General features: G+C 44.5%; 1 protein-coding gene across 1 annotated transcript in view; it reads left to right on the forward strand.

Moving 5' to 3' along the window:
• The first annotated feature begins 6714 nt into the window (after positions 1–6714).
• ILRUN (inflammation and lipid regulator with UBA-like and NBR1-like domains) overlaps positions 6715–19052 on the forward strand; it is a 138712-nt gene continuing 126374 nt past the window's right edge. The window contains exon 1 of the mRNA XM_038749356.1: positions 6715–6872. Coding sequence (XP_038605284.1) covers positions 6715–6872 — 158 coding nt within the window. The remainder of the gene's footprint in view (positions 6873–19052) is intronic.

A 19052-nucleotide genomic window follows, 5' to 3' on the forward strand; every position in this document is an offset into this window, starting at 1 on the left:
AAGGCCCCCAGCGCTTAGAATGGTGCTTGGCACATAGTAAGCGCTGAAGAAATACCGTCTTTATTATTATTATTATTATTATTATTATTATTAAAACCTCACTCTCGCCTGTCCCGCCGTCGACCCCCGGCCCATGTCCTCCCCCTGGCCTGGAATGCCCTCCCTCCACACATCCACCAAGCTAGCTCTCTTCCTCCCTTCAAAGCCCTACTGAGAGCTCACCTCCTCCAGGAGGCCTTCCCACACTGAGCCCCCTTTTTCCTCTCCTCCTTCCCCTCCCCACAGCATCTGTATGTATGTTTGTACAGATTTATTACGCTATTTATTATACTTGTACATATTTTCTATTCTATTTATTTTATTTGGTCAATATGTTTCGTTTTGTTGTCTGTCTCCCCCTTCTAGACTGTGAGCCCGCTGTTGGGTAGGGGCCGTCTCTATATGTTGCCGACTTGTACTTCCCAAGCGCTTAGTACAGTGCTCTGCACACAGTAAGTGCTCAATAAATACGATTGAATGGGTTCAAATCCCATCTGCCTCACATGTCAGCTGTGTGACTTTGGGCAAATCACTTCACTTTTCTGGGCCTCCAAGTCGCCTCATCTGTAAAATGGCGATTAAGACTGTGATCCCCCCCCCTGCCCCCGTGGGACAACCTGATCACCTTGTAGCCTCCCCAGCGCTTAGAACAGTGTTTTGCACATAGTAAGCCCTTAATAAATGCCATTATTATTATTATTAATTCAATCGTGTTTATTGAGTGCTTACTGTGTGCAGAGCACTGTACTAAGCGCTTGGAAAGTACAAATCCAGCGCTCAGAGCAGTGCTTTGCACATAGTAAGCGCTTAATAAATGCCATCATCATTATTAATAGAATTATTAGATAGAAATGGTCCCTACCCAACAATGGGCTCACGGTCTAGAAGGGGGAGACAGACAACAAAACCAAACGTGTGGACAAGTGTCAAGTCATCAGAATATATAGAATTATAGCTATGTGCACATCATTAATAAAATAGAGTAGTAAATATGTACAAATAAAAGAGAAATAAATATGTAATAATAATAATGGCATTTGTAGAAATATCCACAAGGGTTGTGGGGAGGGCAGGAGGAGGAGAGGAAAAGGGGGGCTCAGTCTGGGAAGGCCTCCTGAAGGAGGTGAAGGCCCAGGAGAGGATAAATAGAATAAATAGAATTATAGCTATATGCACATCATTAAGAAAGTAGAGTAGTAAATATGAACAAATAAAATAGAGTAATAAATACGTAGAAATATACACAAGTGCTGTGGGGAGGGCAGGAGGAGGTGAGGAAAAGGGGGGCTCAGCCTGGGAAGGCCTCCTGGAGGGAGGTGAAGGCCCAGGAGAGGATAAATAGAATAAAAAGAATTATAGCTATATGCACATCATTAAGAAAATAGAGTAGTAAATATGTACAAATAAATATTTAGAAATATACACAAGTGCTGTGGGGAGGGGAGGAGGAGATGAGGAAAAGGGGGGCTCAGTCTGGGAAGGCCTCCTGGAGGATACATAGAATAAACAGAATTATAGCTATATGCACATCATTAATAAAACAGAGTAGTAAATATGAACAAATAAATATGTAGAAATATGTGCACATCATTAATAAAATTGAGTAGTAAATATGTAAACATAAATATGTAGAAATATACACAAGTGCTGTGGGGAGGGCAGGAGGTGGTGAGGAAAAGGGGGGGGGGCTCAGTCTGGGAAGGCCTCCTGGAGGATAAATAGAATAAATAGAATTATAGCTACATGCACATCATTAATAAAATAAAGTGGTAAATATGTACAAATAAATATGTAGAAATGTGTGCACATCATTAATAAAATAGAGTAGTAAATATGTACACATAAATATGTAGAAATATCCGCAAGTGCTGTGGGGAGGGCAGGAGGAGGTGAGGAAAAGGGGGGCTCAGTTTGGGAAGGCCTCCTGAGGGAGGATACATAGAATAAATAGAATTATAGCTATATCATTATCAATCGTATTTATTGAGCGCTTACTATGTGCAGAGCACTGTACTAAGCGCTTGGGAAGTACAAATTGGCAACATATAGAGACAGTCCCTACTCAACAGTGGGCTCACAGTCTAAAAGGAATGATATGCACATCATTCATAAAATAGAGTAGCAAATATGTACAAATAAATATGTAGAACTATGTGCACACCATTAATAAAATAAAGTAGTACATATGTACACATAAATATGTAGAAATATCCCCAAGTGCTGTGGCGAGGGCAGGAGGAGGTGAGGAAAAAGGGGGCTCAGTCTGGGAAGGCCTCCTGAGGGAGGATACATAGAATAAACAGAATTATAGCTATATGCACATCATTAATAAAATAGAGTAGTAAATATGTACAAATGAATATGTAGAAATATGTGCACATCATTAATAAAATAAAGTAGTAAATATGTACAAATAAATATGTAGAAATATACACAAGTGCTGTGGGGAGGGCAGGAGGAGGTGAGGAAAAGGGGGGCTCAATCTGGGAAGGCCTCCTGAGGGAGGATACATAGAATAAATAGAATTATAGCTATATGCACATCATTCCTAAAATAGAGAGGTAAATATGTACAAATAAATATGTAGAACTATTTGCACATCATTAATAAAATAGAGTAGTAAATATGTACACATAAATATGTAGAAATATCCCCACATGCTGTGGGGAGGGCAGGAAGAGGTGAGGAAAAGGGGGGCTCAGTCTGGGAAAGCCTCCTGGAGGATAGATTAAATAGAATTATAGCTATATGCACATCATTAATAAAATAGAGTAGTAAATATGTACAAATATGTAGAAATGTGTGCACATCATTAATAAAATAGAGTAGTAAATATGTACACATAAATATGTAGAAATATCCCCAAGTGCTGTGGGGAGGGCAGGAGGAGGTGAGGAAAAGGGGGGGCTCAGTCTGGGAAGGCCTCCTGAGGGAGGATACATAGAATAAATAGAATTACAGCTATATGCACATCATTAATAAAATATGTACAAATAAATATGTAGAAATATCCCCAAGTGCTGTGGGGAGGGCAGGAGGAGGTGAGGAAAAGGGGGGCTCAGCCTGGGAAGGCCTCCTGAGGGAGGATACATAGAATAAATAGAATTATAGCTATATGCACATTATTAATAAAATATGTACAAATAAATATGTAGAAATATCCCCAAGTGCTGTGGGGAGGGCAGGAGGAGGTGAGGAAAAGGGGGGCTCAGTTTGGGAAGACCTCCTGGAGGATACATAGAATAAATAGAATTATAGCTATATGCACATCACTAATAAAATAGAGTAGTAAATATGTACAAATATGTAGAAATGTGTGCACATCATTAATAAAATAGAGTAGTAAATATGTACACATAAAAATGTAGAAATATCCACAAGTGCTGTGGGGAGGGCAGGAGGAGGTGAGGAAAAGGGGGGGCCTGGGAAGGCCTCCTGAGGGAGGATACATAGAATAAATAGAATTATAGCTATATGCACATCACTAATAAAATATGTACAAATAAATATGTAGAAATATACATAAGTGCTGTGGGGAGGGCAGGAGGAGGTGAGGAAAAGGGGGGCTCAGTCTGGGAAGGTCTCCTGGAGGATACATAGAATAAATAGAATTATAGCTATATGCACATCATTAAGAAAATAAAGTGGTAAATATGTACAAATAAATATATAGAAATATCCACAAGTGCTGTGGGGAGGGCAGGAGGAGGTGAGGAAAAGGTGGGCTCAGTCTGGGAAGGCCTCCTGGAGGATACATAGAATAAATAGAATTATAGCTATATGCACATTATTAATAAAATAGAGTAGTAAATATGTAGAAATAAATATGTAGAAATGTGCGCACATTAATAAAATATAGTAAATATGTACACATAAATATGTAGAAATATCCACAAGTGCTGTGGGAAGGGCAGGAGGAGGTGAGGAAAAGGGGGGGGCTCAGTCTGGGAAGGCCTCCGGGAGGATAAATAGAATAAATAGAATTATAGCTATATGCACATCATTAATAAAAAAGAGTAGTAAATATGTACAAATAAATATGTAGAAATATCCACAAGTGCTGTGGGGAGGGCAGGAGGAGGTGAGGAAAAGGGGGGCTCAGTCTGGGAAGGCCTCCTGAGGGAGGATACATAGAATGAATAGAATTATAACTATATGCACATTATTAATAGAGTAGTAAATATGTAGAAATGTGTGCACATCATTAATAAAATAGAGTAGTAAATATGTACACATAAATATGTAGAAACATCCCCAAGTGCTGTGGGGAGGGCAGGAGGAGGTGAGGAAAAGGGGGGCTCAGTCTGGGAAGGCCTCCTGAGGGAGGATACATAGAATAAATAGAATTACAGCTATATGCACATCACTAATAAAATAAAGTGGTAAATATGCACAAATAAATATATAGAAATATACAGAAGTGCTGTGGGGAGGGCAGGAGGAGGTGAAGAAACGGGGGGCTCAGTCTGGGAAAGCCTCCTGGAGAATAAATAGATTAAATAGAATTATAGCTATATGCACATCATTAATAAAATTGTGTAGTAAATATGTACAAATATGTAGAAATGTGTGCACATCGTTAATAAAATAGAGTAGCAAATATGTACACATAAATATGTAGAAATATCCCCAAGTGCTGTGGGGAGGGCAGGAGGAGGTGAGGAAAAGGGGGGCTCAGTCTGGGAAGGCCTCCTGAAGGAGGATATATAGAATAAATAGAATTATAGCTATGTGCATATCATTAATAAAATAGAGTGGTAAATATGTACACATAAATATGTAGAAATATCCACAAGTGCTGTGGGGAGGGCAGGAGGAGGTGAGGAAAAGGGGGGCTCAGTCTGGGAAGGCCTCCTGAGGGAGGATACATAGAATAAATAGAATTACAGCTATATGCACATCATTAATAAAATAAAGTGGTAAATATGTACAAATAAATATATAGAAATATACAGAAGTGCTTTGGGGAGGGCAGGAGGAGGTGAGGAAAAGGGGGGCTCAGTCTGGGAAAGCCTCCTGGAGGATAAATAGATTAAATAGAATTATAGCTATAAGCATATCATTAATAAAATTGAGTAGTAACTACGTACAAATAGATATGTAGAAATATGTGCTCATCATTAATAAAATAAAGTAGTAAATATGTACAAATAAATATGTAGACGTATACAGAAGTGCTGTGGGGAGGGCAGGAGGAGGTGAGGAAAAGGGGGGCTCAGTGTGGGAAGGCCTCCTGGAGGATACATAGAATAAATAGAATTATAGCTACATGCACATCATCAATTAGAGTAGTAAATATGTACAAATGTGTGCACATCATTAATAAAATAGAGTAGTAAATATGTACACATAAATATGTAGAAATATCCACAAGTGCTGTGGGGAGGGCAGGAGGAGGTGAGGAAAAAGGGGGGCTCAGTCTGGGAAGGCCTCCTGAAGGAGGATACATAGAATAAATAGAATTATCGCTACATGCACATTATTAATAGAGTAGTAAATATGTAGAAATGTGTGCACATCATTAATAAAATCGAGTAGTAAATATGTACACATAAATATGTAGAAATATCCCCAAGTGCTGTGGGGAGGGCAGGAGGTGAGGAAAAGGGGGGCTCAGTCTGGGAAGGCCTCCTGAAGGAGGATACATAGAATAAATAGAATTATCGCTACATGCACATTATTAACAGAGTAGTAAATATGTAGAAATGTGTGCACATCATTAATAAAATAGAGTAGTAAATATGTATACATAAATATGTAGAAATATTCACAAGTGCTGTGGGGAGGGCAGGAGGAGGTGAGGGAAAGGGGGGCTCAGTCTGGGAAGGCCTCCTGAGGGAGGATACATAGAATAAATAGAATTATACCTATATGCACATTATTAATAGAGTAGTAAATAAGTAGAAATGTGTGCACATCATTAATAAAATCGAGTAGTAAATATGTATACATAAATATGTAGAAATATCCCCAAGTGCTGTGGGGAGGGCAGGAGGAAGTGAGGAAAAGGGGGGCTCAGTTTGGGAAGGCCTCCTGAGGGAGGATACATAGAATAAATAGAATTACAGCTATATGCACATCATCAATAAAATAGACAAGTATGTAGAAATGTGTTTACATCATTAATAAAATAGAGTAGTAAATATGTACACATAAATATGTAGAAATATCCCCAAGTGCTGTGGGGAGGGCAGGAGGAGGTGAGGAAAAGGGGGGGCTCAGTCTGGGAAGCGCTGGAATTGCTGAAGAAATACCGTCTTCATCAAACTTATGAATAATGTTATTAATGAATATTAATAATTTAAGCCACGAGGCCCCTCCCTTTTCCTCAGGGCCCCTGTTCTCCTCAGGGCCGCCCGCCGCGGTGACGTCACGCGCCGCCCGGCCGCGCGCCCCGTGACGTCACTGAGGGGGGCGGGGCCGGCGGGCGGCGCCTGCGCAGTGGGGGCGGTGAGTTCTTCCCCGCCCCTCTCTCTCCCCCCCCCCATTCTCTCTGTCTCTCTCTCTGTCTGTGTCTCTCTCTGCCTGTCTCTGTCTCTGTCTCTTCCCTCCCTTTCCCCCCCCAACCCCACGCCAAGGCGAGGCCCGGGGCCTGCCTCCCAGCAGCAGCAGCATCAGGAGGAGGAGGAGGAGGAGGAGGAAGAAGGGGTCGGGGGGTCGACCCGTCCCCCCGCCATGGAGGGGATGGACGTCGACCTGGACCCGGAGCTGATGCAGAAGTTCAGCTGCCTGGGCACCACCGACAAGGACGTGCTCATCTCCGAGTTCCAGCGGCTGCTGGGCTTCCAACTCAACCCGGCCGGCTGCGCCTTCTTCCTGGACATGACCAACTGGTGAGCCCATCTCCCAGAAGCCTCCGGGGCCCTCCCAGAGGCCCTTGCGGCCCCCCGCGGCCTAGGCCTGGGCCCGACCTGCTGAGGCGGGGGGCAGCCGAAAAATGGAGGGTGGGGGGCAGACCCAATTCGGTGGTGAATCCGAATCGTGAGGCAAAAGGGGCAGGGAAGTCAAGTCAACCTCCCCCCCTGCCCTCTCCCTGCCAGTTGCCCCCTGGAGAGAGGGGGCATGGGTCATCAGCAGGAGGGCAACCGAAAAATGGAGAGTGGGGGGCAGACCCAGCCACAACTTACCCCGCCTTACCTCCTTCCCTTCCCCACAGCACCTGTATATATGTTTGCACATATTTACTACTCTATTTTGCTTGTACGTATTTAGTCTATTTTATTCTGTTAATATGTTTTGTTCTCCGTCTCCCCCCTCCTCGACTGTGAGCCCACTGTCGGGTAGGGACTGTCTCTAGATGTTGCCAACTTGGACTTCCCAAGCGCTTAGTACAATGCTCTGCACACAGTAAGCGCTCAGTAATCTCCCCCTTTTACTGTCTCTGTATGTTGCCTGCTTGTCCTTCCCAAGCGCTTAGTACAGTGCTCTGCACACAGGAAGCACTCAATAAATACGATTGATTGATTGATTGATTGAATGAATGAGTGAACTGGACGGTGAATCCGAATCATGAGGCAAAAGAGGCGGGAAAGTCAAGTCAACCTCCCCCCCTGCCCTCTCCCTGCCAGTTGCCCCCTGAAGAGAGGGGGCATGGGGCGTCAGCAGGAGGGCAACCGAAAAATGGAGAGTGGGGGGCAGACCCAGCTACAACCTACCCCCGCCTTACCTCCTTCCCTTCCCCACAGCACCTGTATATATGTTTGCACATATTTACTACTCTATTTTGCTTGTACATACTTAGTCTATTTTATTCTGTTAATATGTTTTGTTCTCTGTCCCCCCCCTTCTAGACTGTGAGCCCACTGTCGGGTAGGGACCGTCTCTAGATGTTGCCAACTTGGACTTCCCAAGCGCTTAGTACAATGCTCTGCACACAGTAAGCGCTCAGTAATCCCCCCCCTTTTAGACTGTGAGCCCACTGTTGGGTAGGGATTGTCTCTATATGTTGCCTACTTGTCCTTCCCAAGCGCTTAGTATAGTGCTCTGCACACAGTAAGCGCTCAATAAATACGATTGATTGATTGAATGAATGAGTGAACTGGACGGTGAATCCGAATCATGAGGCAAAAGAGGCGGGAAAGTCAAGTCAACCTCCCCCCCTGCCCTCTCCCTGCCAGTTGCCCCCTGGAGAGAGGGGGCATGGGCCGTCAGCAGGAGGGCAACCGAAAAATGGAGAGTGGGGGGCAGACCCAGCCACAACCTACCCCCGCCTTACCTCCTTCCCTTCCCCACAGCCCCTGTATATATGTTTGCACATATTTACTACTCTATTTTGCTTGTACATATTTAGTCTATTTATTTTATTCTGTTAATATATTTTGTTTTGTTCTCTGTTCCCCCCCCCCCCCCCTTCTAGCCTGTGAGCCCACTGTTGGGTAGGGACCGTCTCTAGATGTTGCCAACTTGGACTTCCCAAGTGCTTAGTCCAGTGCCTTCCCCACAGCACCTGTATATATGTTTGTACATATTTATTACTCTATTCATTTGCCTTGTACATATTTAGTCCATTTATTTTATTCTGTTAATATGTTTTGTTCTCTGTCTCCCCCCTTCTAGACTGTGAGCCCGCTGTTGGGTAGGGACTGTCTCTAGATGTTGCCAACTTGGACTTCCCAAGCGCTTAGTACAATGCTCTGCACACAGTAAGCGCTCAGTAATCTCCCCCTTTTAGACTGTGAGCCCACTGTTGGGTAGGGATTGTCTCTGTATGTTGCCTACTTGTCCTTCCCAAGCGCTTAGTACAGTGCTCTGCACACAGGAAGCGCTCAATAAATACGATTGATTGATTGATTGATTGATTGAATGAATGTGTGAACTGGACGGTGAATCCGAATCATGAGGCAAAAGAGGCGGGAAAGTCAAGTCAACTTCACCCCCTGCCCTCTCCCTGCCAGTTGCCCCCTGGAGAGAGGGGGCATGGGCCGTCAGCAGGGGTGAGGGGAAGGACAGACTGCCTTGGAATAATAATAATAATAATAATGATGGCATTTATTAAGCACTTACTCTGTGCAAAGCACCGTTCTAAGCACTAGCGTGGTTACAAGACTGTTTATTGATGGCATTTATTAAGCACTTACTATGTGCAAGGAACTGTTCTAAGCGCTGGGGAGTTTACAAGGTGATCAGGTTGTCCCACGGGGGCTCACAGTCTTCATCCCCATTTGACAGATGAGGTAACCGAGGCCCAGAATAGTGAAGTGACTTGCCCAGAGTCACACAGCTGACAATTGGCAGAGCTGGGATTTGAACCCATGACCTCTGACTCCAAAGCCCGGGCTCTTTCCACTGAGCCACGCTAGACTGTTTATTTTGTTAATATATTTTGTTTTGTTCTCTGGCCCCCCCTTCTAGACTGTGAGCCCGCTGTTGGGTAGGGACCGTCTCTAGATGTTGCCAACTTGGACTTCCCAAGTGCTTAGTCCAGTGCTCCGCACACAGTAAGCGCTCAGTAAATACGATTGAATGAATGAGTGAACTGGATGGTGAATCCGAATCATGAGGCAAAAGAGGCGGGAAAGTCAAGTCAACTTCACCCCCTGCCCTCTCCCTGCCAGTTGCCCCCTGGAGAGAGGGGGCATGGGCCGTCAGCAGGGGTGAGGGGAAGGACAGACTGCCTTGGAATAATAATAATAATAATAATAATGGCATTTATTAAGTACTTACTATGTGCAAAGCACCGTTCTAAGCGCTAGGGTGGTTACAAGACTGTTTAATGATGGTATTTATTAAGCACTTACTATGCGCAAAGCACCGTTCTAAGCGCTAGGGTGGTTACAAGAGTGTTTAATGATGGCATTTATTAAGCGCTTACTATGTGCAAAGCACCATTCTAAGTGCTAGGGTGGTTACAAGACTGTTTAATGATGGCATTTAATAAGCACTTACTATGTGCAAAGCACTGTTTTAAGCGCTGGGGAGTTTACAAGGTGATCAGGTTGTCCCACGGGGGCTCACAGTCTTCCTCCCCATTTTATAGATGGGGTAACTGAGGCACAGAGATGTTAAGTGACTTGCCCAAAGTCACACAGCTGACAATTGGCAGAGCTGGGATTCGAACCCATGACCTCTGACTCCAAAGCCCAGGCTCTTTCCACTGAGCCACGCTAGACTGTTTATTTTGTTAGTATATTTTGTTTTGTTCTCTGTCTCCCCCTTCTAGACTGTGAGCCCACTGTTGGATAGGCACCGTCTCTATATGTTGCCAGCTTGGACTTCCCAAGCGCTTAGTACAGTGCCCTGCACACAGTAAGCACTCAATAAGTATGATTGAATGAAGGAATGAATACAAGCAACGTGGCTCAGTGGAAAAAGCACCGGCGTTGGAGTCAGAGGTCATGGGTTCAAATCCTGGCTCCGCCACTTGTCAGCTGGGTGACTTTGGGCAAGTCACTTCACTTCTCTGGGCCTCAGTTACCTCATCTGGAAAATGGGGATTAAAACTGTGTGCCCCCTGTTGGGACAGCCTGGTCACCTTGTAACCTCCCCAGCGCTTAGAACAGTGCTTTGCACATAGTAAGTGCTTAATAAATGCCATCATCATCATCTGTAAAATGGGGATTAAAACTGTGAGCCCCCTGTTGGGACACCCTGATCACCTTGTAACCTCCCCAGCGCTTAAAACAGTGCTTTGCACATAGTAAGCGCTTAATAAATGCCATTATTATTATTATTACAAGGAGATCAGGTTGTCCCAACGGGGGGCTCACAGTCTTCATCCCCATTTGACAGATGAGGGAACTGAGGCCCAGAGGAGTGAAGTGACTTGCCCAAAGTCACCCAGCTGACAAGTGGTGGAGCCGGGATTTGAACCCATGACCTCTGACTCCAAAGCCCGGGCTCTTTTCCACTGAGCCACGCTGCTTCTCAAAGTTTATGGAGTTGGCTTCCTCCTTAGCCAAACTCCATAGCCCAGCTTTGTGAGCCCGCTGTTGGGTAGGGACCGTCTCTAGATGTTGCCAACTTGTACTTCCCAAGCGCCTAGTACAGTGCCCTGCACACAATAAGCGCTCAATAAATACGATTGAATGAATGAAGGCTCCCCCTCCCCGTCCCCTGCTTTGTTTCCTTTGGCATCACTCCCACCCTTCACGTCCCACCCCCCTTCCCTTCGAAGGATTTTGTGGGTTTTTTTGTGGGGGGGAATGTTATTTCATTCAGTCGCATTTATTGAGCGCTTATACTATGTGCAGAGCGCTTAAGTATGGTTTTTGCTAAGCGCTTACTAGGTGCCAACCGCTGTTCTAAGCGCCGGGGGAGAGACAAGGTCATCAGGCTGTCCCACGTGGGGCTCCCAGTCTTCATCCCCATTTGCAGGTGAGGGAACTGAGGCCCAGAGAAGTGGAGTGGGTTGCCCAAGGTCACACAGCAGACAAGTGGCTCAGTGGAAAGAGCACAGGCTTTGGAGTCAGGGGTCATGGGTTCAAATGCCGGCTCCGCCACTTGTCAGCTGTGTGACTTTGGGCAAGTCACTTCTCTGGGCCTCAGTTCCCTCATCTGGAAAATGGGGATGAAGACTGTGAGCCCTCCGTGGGACAATCTGATCGCCTTGTAACCTCCCCAGTGCTTAGAGCAGTGCTTTGCACATAGTAAGCGCTTAATAAATGCCATCATCATCATCATCATCATTATTATTATTATTATTATTAAGTGGCAGAGTTGGGATTGGAACCCATGTCCTCTGACTCCCAAGCCAGTGCTCTTTCCACTAAGCCACGCTGCTTCTCCATGTTATTTGTTAAGCGCTTACCACGTACCAGGCACTGTACTAAACGCTGGAGTCCGAGGACGTGGGTTCTAATCCCAGCTCCGCCACCTGTCTGCTGGGTGACCTTGGGCAAGCCACTCAGCTTCTCTGAACCTCAGTGATCTCATCTGGAAAGTGGGGATTAAGACCGTGAGCCCCACGGGGGGCAACCCGATTACCTTGGATCCACCACAGCGCTTAGAACAGTGCTTGGCACATAGTAAGCACTTAATAGATGCCATAGTTGTTATAGAAGCTACTCAGGTTGGTCGCAGACCACGTCTCACCTGGGGCTCATGGTCTTAAGCCTCATTTTACAGATGAGGGAACTGAGGCACGGACGAGAGAAGCAGTGCGGCCTTGTGGTTAGAGCACGGCCCTGGGAGTCAGAAGGACCTGGGTTCTAATCCTGGCTCTGCCATTTGTTGGCGGCGTAAGCTTGGGCAAGTCACCTTTTCCGTGGGCCTCAGTTCCCACATCTGTAAAGTGGGGATTAAATAATAATAGTAATGAAATAAGACTGAGAGTCCCATGTGGGCATGGGTTCAAATCCCGGCCCCGCCAGCTGTCAGCTGTGTGACTTCGGGCAAGTCACTTCACTTTTCTGTGCCTCAGTTCCCTCATCTGTAAAATGAGGATTGACTGTGAGACCCCCGTGGGACAACCTGATCACCTTGTAACCTCCCCAGCGCTTAGAACAGTGCTTTGCACATAGTAAGCGCTTAATAAATGTCATCATTATTATTGTCACATTATTATTATTCTCTGTGCCTCAGTTACCTCATCTGTAAAATGGGGATTAAGACTGTGAGCCCCTTGTGGGACAACCTGACCCCATGTAACCTCCCCAGCGCTTAGAACAGTGCTTTGCACATAGTAAGCGCTTAATAAATGCCATCATTATTATTATTATTATTATTGTCACATTATTATTATTCTCTGTGCCTCAGTTACCTCATCTGTGAAATGGGGATTAAGACTGTGAGCCCCCAGTGGGACAACCTGATCCCCTTGTAACCTCCCCAGTGCTTAGAGCAGTGCTTTGCACATAGTAAGTGCTTAATAAATGCCATCATCATTATTATTATTATTGTCACATTATTATTATTCTCTGTGCCTCAGTTCCCTCATCTGTAAAATGGGGATTAAGACTGTGAGCCCCTTGTGGGACAACCTGATCCCCATGTAACCTCCCCAGCACTTAGAACCGTGCTTTGCACATAGTAAGCGCTTAATAAATGCCATCATTATTATTATTATTGTCACATTATTATTATTCTCTGTGCCTCAGTTACCTCATCTGTAAAATGGGGATTAAGACTGTGAGCCCCCAGTGGGACAACCTGATCACCTTGTAACCTCGCCAGCGCTTAGAACAGTGCTTTGCACATAGTAAGCGCTTAATAAATGCCATTATTATAATAAACACCATCATTATTATTATTATTATATATCTTAAAGTCACATCTGCTCATTTTACTCTCTAGGGCCCGCGTGTCCTCTGCGCGGGCATCGGGCAGCTGAGGCGCGTCACCAAGCCCGAATATTTTTATTTTTCCCCCCGGCCCGTCTCGTTCATTATCCGAAATATCTCCAGTTGCCACCGCTCGATCCGAAGAACCGGGAGTTTTTGCAGAAAGGGGAAGGAACGCCCGCTGCTTCGGATCCCGACCCAACGCTGCCCTTTTAGAAATTCCTGGCCTTGGGAATAGCGTTAAATGGGAAGATCCCGCTTTTTAGACCGTAGAGACCCGCCTTGCGCCCGGATGCGTGAGAGCCATTTTTGAGAGCGAATGGTCCCCAATTCCACGGACGGCCGGTCCCAGGAACATCAAAACAGCAGCTAGTTGTACAGTAATCATCATCATCAATCGTATTTATTGAGCGCTTACTGTGTGCAGAGCACTGTACTAATTGTGGCATTTGTTAAGCGCTTACTCTGTGCGCCAAGTACTGTATTAAGCACCCTCATCATCATCATCAATCGTATTTATTGAGCGCTTACTGTGTACAACCATGTACTGTACTACTTAGTTGTACAGTAATAATTGTGGCATTTGTTAAGCACTTACTGTGTGCGCCAAATACTGTACTAAGCACCATCATCATCAATCGTATTTATTGAGTGCTTACTGTGTGCAACCATGTATTGTACTACTTAGTTGTACAGTAATAATTGTGGCATTTGTTAAGCACTTACTGTGTGCGCCAAGTACTGTACTAAGCACCATCATCGTCATCATCAATTGCATTTGTTGAGCGCTTACTGTGTGCAACCATGTACTGTACTACTTAGTTGTACAGTAATAATTGTGGTATTTGTTAAGCGCTTACTCTGTGCGCCAAGTACTGTACTAAGCACCATCATCATCAGCATCAATTGTATTTATTGAGCACTTACTGTGTGCAACCATGTACTGTACTGTTTAGTTGTACAGTAATAATTGTGGCATTTGTTAAGCGCTTACTGTGTGTGCCAAGTACTGTACTAAGCACCATTATCATCAATCATATTTATTGAGCGCTTAACTGTGTGCAACCATGTACTGTACTACTTAGTTGTACAGTAATAATTGTCGCATTTGTTAAGCGTTTACTCTGTGCGCCAAGTACTGTACTAAGCACCATCATCATCATCATCAATCGTATTTATTGAGCGCTTACTGTGTGCAACCATGTACTGTACTACTTAGTTGTACAGTAATAATTGTGGTATTTGTTAAGCGCTTACTGTGTGCGCCAAGTACTGTACTAAGCACCATGTACTGTACTACTTAGTTGTACAGTAATAATTGTGGTATTTGTTAAGTGCTTACTGTGTGCACCAAATACTGTACTAAGCACCATGTACTGTACTACTTAGTTGTACAGTAATAACTGTGGTATTAAGTAATTACTCTGTGCGCCAAGTACTGTACTAAGCACATATACTGTACTACTTAGTTGTACAGTAATAATTGTGGTATTTGTTAAGTGCTTACTGCGTGCGCCCAGTACTGTACTAAGCACCATGTACTGTACTACTTAGTTGTACAGTAATAATTGTGATATTTGTTAAGCACTTACTCTGTGCGCCAAGTATTGTACTAAGCACCATGTACTGTTCTACTTAGTTGTACAGTAATAATTGTGGTACTTGTTAAGCGCTTACTCTGTGCGCCAAGTACTCTACTAAGCGCCACGTACTGTACTAAGTACTACTGTACTGAGTCATTTGCTTGGCTCAGTGGAAAGAGCCCGGGCTTTGGAGTCCGAGGTGAGGGATTCAAATCCCGGCTCCGCCAATTGTCAGCTGGGTGACTTTGGGCAAGTCACTTGTACTAAGTCCTACTGTACTTAGCTTTACAGTAATAATTGTGGTATTTTTTAAGCGCTTATTGTGTGCGCCAAGTACTGTACTAAGCACCATGTACTGTACTACTTTAGTTGTACAGTAATAATCGTGGTATTTGTTAAGCGCTTAATCTGTGCGCCAAGTACTGCACTAAGCACCATGTACTGTACTAATTAGTTGTACAGTAATAATTGTGGTATTTGTTAAGCACTTACTCTGTGCGCCAAGTACTGGACTAAGCACCATGTACTGTACTACTTAGTTGTACAGTAATAATTGTGGTATTTGTTAAGCACTTACTATATGCGCCAAGTACTGTACTAAGCATCACGTACTGTACTAAGTACTACTGTACTGAGTCATTTGCTTGGCTCGGTGGAAAGAGCCCGGGCTTTGGAGTCCGAGGTGAGGGATTCAAATCCCGGCTCCGCCAATTGTCAGCTGGGTGACTTTGGGCAAGTCACTTGTACTAGGTCCTACTGTACTTAGCTTTACAGTAATAATTGTGGTATTTGTTAAGCACTTACTCTGTGCACCAAGTACTGTACTAAGCACCAGATACTGTACTAAGTACTACTGTACTGAGTCATTTGCTTGGGTCAGTGGAAAGAGCCTGGGCTTTGGAGTCCGAGGTGAGGGATTCAAATCCCGGCTCCGCCAATTGTCAGCTGGGTGACTTTGGGCAAGTCACTTGTACTAAGTCCTACTGTACTTAGCTTTACAGTAATAATTGTGGTATTTGTTAAGCGCTTACTCTGTGCACCAAGTACTGTACTAAGCACCACGTACTGTACTAAGTACTACTGTACTGAGTCAGTTGCTTGGGTCAGTGGAAAGAGCCCGGGCTTTGGAGTCCGAGGTGAGGGATTCAAATCCCGGCTCCGCCAATTGTCAGCTGGGTGACTTTGGGCAAGTCACTTGTACTAAGTCCTACTGTACTTAGCTTTACAGTAATAATTGTATTTTTTAAGCGCTTACTCTGTGTGCCAAGTACTGTACTAAGCGCCACGTACTGTACTAAGTACTACTGTACTGAGTCATTTGCTTGGCTCGGTGGAAAGAGCCCGGGCTTTGGAGTCCGAGGTGAGGGATTCAAATCCCGGCTCCGCCAATTGTCAGCTGGGTGACTTTGGACAAGTCACTTGTACTAGGTCCTACTGTACTTAGCTTTACAGTAATAATTGTGGTATTTGTTAAGCGCTTACTCTGTGCGCCAAGTACTGTACTAAGCGCCACGTACTGTACTAAGTACTACTGGACTGAGTCATTTGCTTGGGTCAGTGGAAAGAGCCCGGGCTCTGGAGTCCGAGGTGAGGGATTCAAATCCCGGCTCCGCCAATTGTCAGCTGGATGACTTTGGGCAAGTCACTTCTCTGTGACTCAGTTACCTCATCTGGAAAACGGGGGTTAAAACTGTGAGCCCCCCCGTGGGACAACCCGATCACCTTGTAACCTCCCCAGCAAAGCACATAGTAAGCGCTTAATAAATGCCATTATTACTATTACTAAGTGCCAGAATAGATACAAGATCAGGTCTCGCAGGAGGGAGAACAGGTATTGAACCCCCGTTTGGCCGGTGAGGAAACCGAGGCTCAGAGAGGTTGAAGTGATTTGCCCAAGGTCTCTCAGCAAACAGGACGTGAAGTCGGGATTAGAACCCGGGTCCTCTGACTCCCAAGTCCGGGCTCTTTCCACTGGGCCACGCTGCTTCTTGCGGAGGGGGGGGGAAAAAGGGACAAGAAGGGGAGAAGGTGGCGTTGTCATCACCTGGAGTGTTTGTGATCGGTAGAAATTCCCGTGGTCACAGCTTAGAGGATGTTAAAAGTTTTGAAGAAGAGTTGTTTGGTGTGTGGTGTTGCCAACTTGTACTTCCCAAGCGCTTAGTACGGTGCTCTGCACACAGTAAGCGCTCAATAAATACGATTGATGATGATGATGATGATGGTGTTTCCCTTCTTCCCCTCCCCATAAGCAGTGCTGCTACTTGTTTCTCTTGAACAGACTAGTTCGGCAAAAGAGTAGCCAGGCAAATTGTTGACTTGTTGACTTATAACAAGTAATATATTATAGACTTATATTAGACTTATAGACTTATATTAGACTTATAGACTTATATTAGACATATAACAGCGCTTAGAACAGTGCCCCAGCGCTTAGAACAGTGCTCCAGCGCTTAGAACAGTGCTTTGCACATAGTAAGCGCTTAACAAATACCAACATTATTTATAATGTGACTTGTTTCACAGAGATCTTTCCTCTGGACCGTAAGCTCGTTGAGGGCAGGGAGCGTGCCTGACAACTCTGGATCATACTCTCCCGAGTGCTCTGCACGTAGCATGCACTCAATAAATACGATTAATTGCTTTTCCTGCCCCATCTCTCCCCTACCCGTGTTAATAATATCCTTTAAGCCCTTTAGAAAGTCCTTATGGTTCATTCATTCATTCAATCGTGTTTATTGAGCGCTTACTGTGTGCAGAGCACTGGACTAAGCGCTTGGGAAGTACAAGTTGGCACCATATAGAGATGGTCCCGTAATATCCTTTAAGCCCTTTAGAAAGTCCTTATGGTTCATTCATTCATTCAGGCGTATTTATTGAGCGCTTACAGTGTGCAGAGCACCGTACTAAGCGCTTGGGAAGTCCAAGTTGGCAACATCTAGAGACGGTCCCTACCCAACAGTGGGCTCACAGTCTAGAAGTCTTCCGCAATAGTCATTATTACTATAAAGCCTTATTTTCCAGTGCGTTTTATGAGCTTGCAGTGTGTGTGTGTATTTATCAACGAGGATTTTGTTTAGATATTACGAAAGATGACTAGGTTGGGTTCTAAAATTCTTATACGCTTGGGTGGGTTTTTTTTAATTCCACAAACACTTCTGTGTGTAGTATTTTGAACCCAGGATTGTCTTGAGGGTGAGCATTTTTTTGCCAGTGTTTAAACCTATCCGGGCGGCTGGATATTCCCGCTCAAGGATGGTAGAGTCCAAACCAGGTCTAAATTCTGAGTATCCCAGGAGACGTGCACAAAATAAACAGCAGAAACGGTGACAAGTCAGCCCAAATCTTGGAATCTGTAGTGATTTTTTTAAAGTAGCAGTGGATCTCTAGGAGTGACTAGGGTTTCTCAGAAATTGGTTTTTTTTTAAAAAAAAAATAGCACTACTGAGGTGTTACACTTCTTAGAATTGTAGAATTTAAAGCTGGAAGGGGATTTAGAAGGTCATCTAATAGTCGGAGTAATAATGGTATTAATTGAGGAAAGCAGCCTGGGCCCGGGAGTTAGAGGACCTGGGTTCTAATTCTGCCTCTGACACGTGCCTGCTGTGTGACCTCGGGTAAGTCACGTAACTTCTTGGTGCCTCAGTTTCCTCACGTGTAAAATGGGGATTCAGTTCTGAGACTGGGAGCCCCGTGTGGAACAGGAATGGCGTCCTACCCAACTATCGCGTTTCTTCCCCAGTGCTTAGAAGAGTCCTTGACATACGTGGAAAAGTACAACAGAAATCAAGTCTGATGTGGTTTCCATCAATCAATCAATCAATCGTATTTATTGAGCGCTTACTGTGTGCAGAGCACTGTACTAAGCGCTTGGGAAGTACAAGTTGGCAGCATATCATCATCATCATCATCAATCGTATTTATTGAGCGCTTACTATGTGCAGAGCACTGTACTAAGCGCTTGGGAAGTACAAGTTGGCAACATATCATCATCATTATCATCAATCGTACTTATTGAGCGCTTACTATTTGCAGAGCACTGTACTAAGCGCTTGGGAAGTACAAATTGGCAACATATAGAGACAGTCCCTACCCAACAGTGGGCTCACAGTCTAAAAGGGGAAGACAGAGAACAAAACCGAACATACTAACAAAATAAAATAAATAGGATAGATATGTACAAGTAAAATAACATATATTTTACTTGTGTATATAT

This window comes from Tachyglossus aculeatus, chromosome 7 (genome assembly GCF_015852505.1).
Source record: "Tachyglossus aculeatus isolate mTacAcu1 chromosome 7, mTacAcu1.pri, whole genome shotgun sequence".
Taxonomy (NCBI): Eukaryota; Metazoa; Chordata; class Mammalia; order Monotremata; family Tachyglossidae; genus Tachyglossus; species Tachyglossus aculeatus.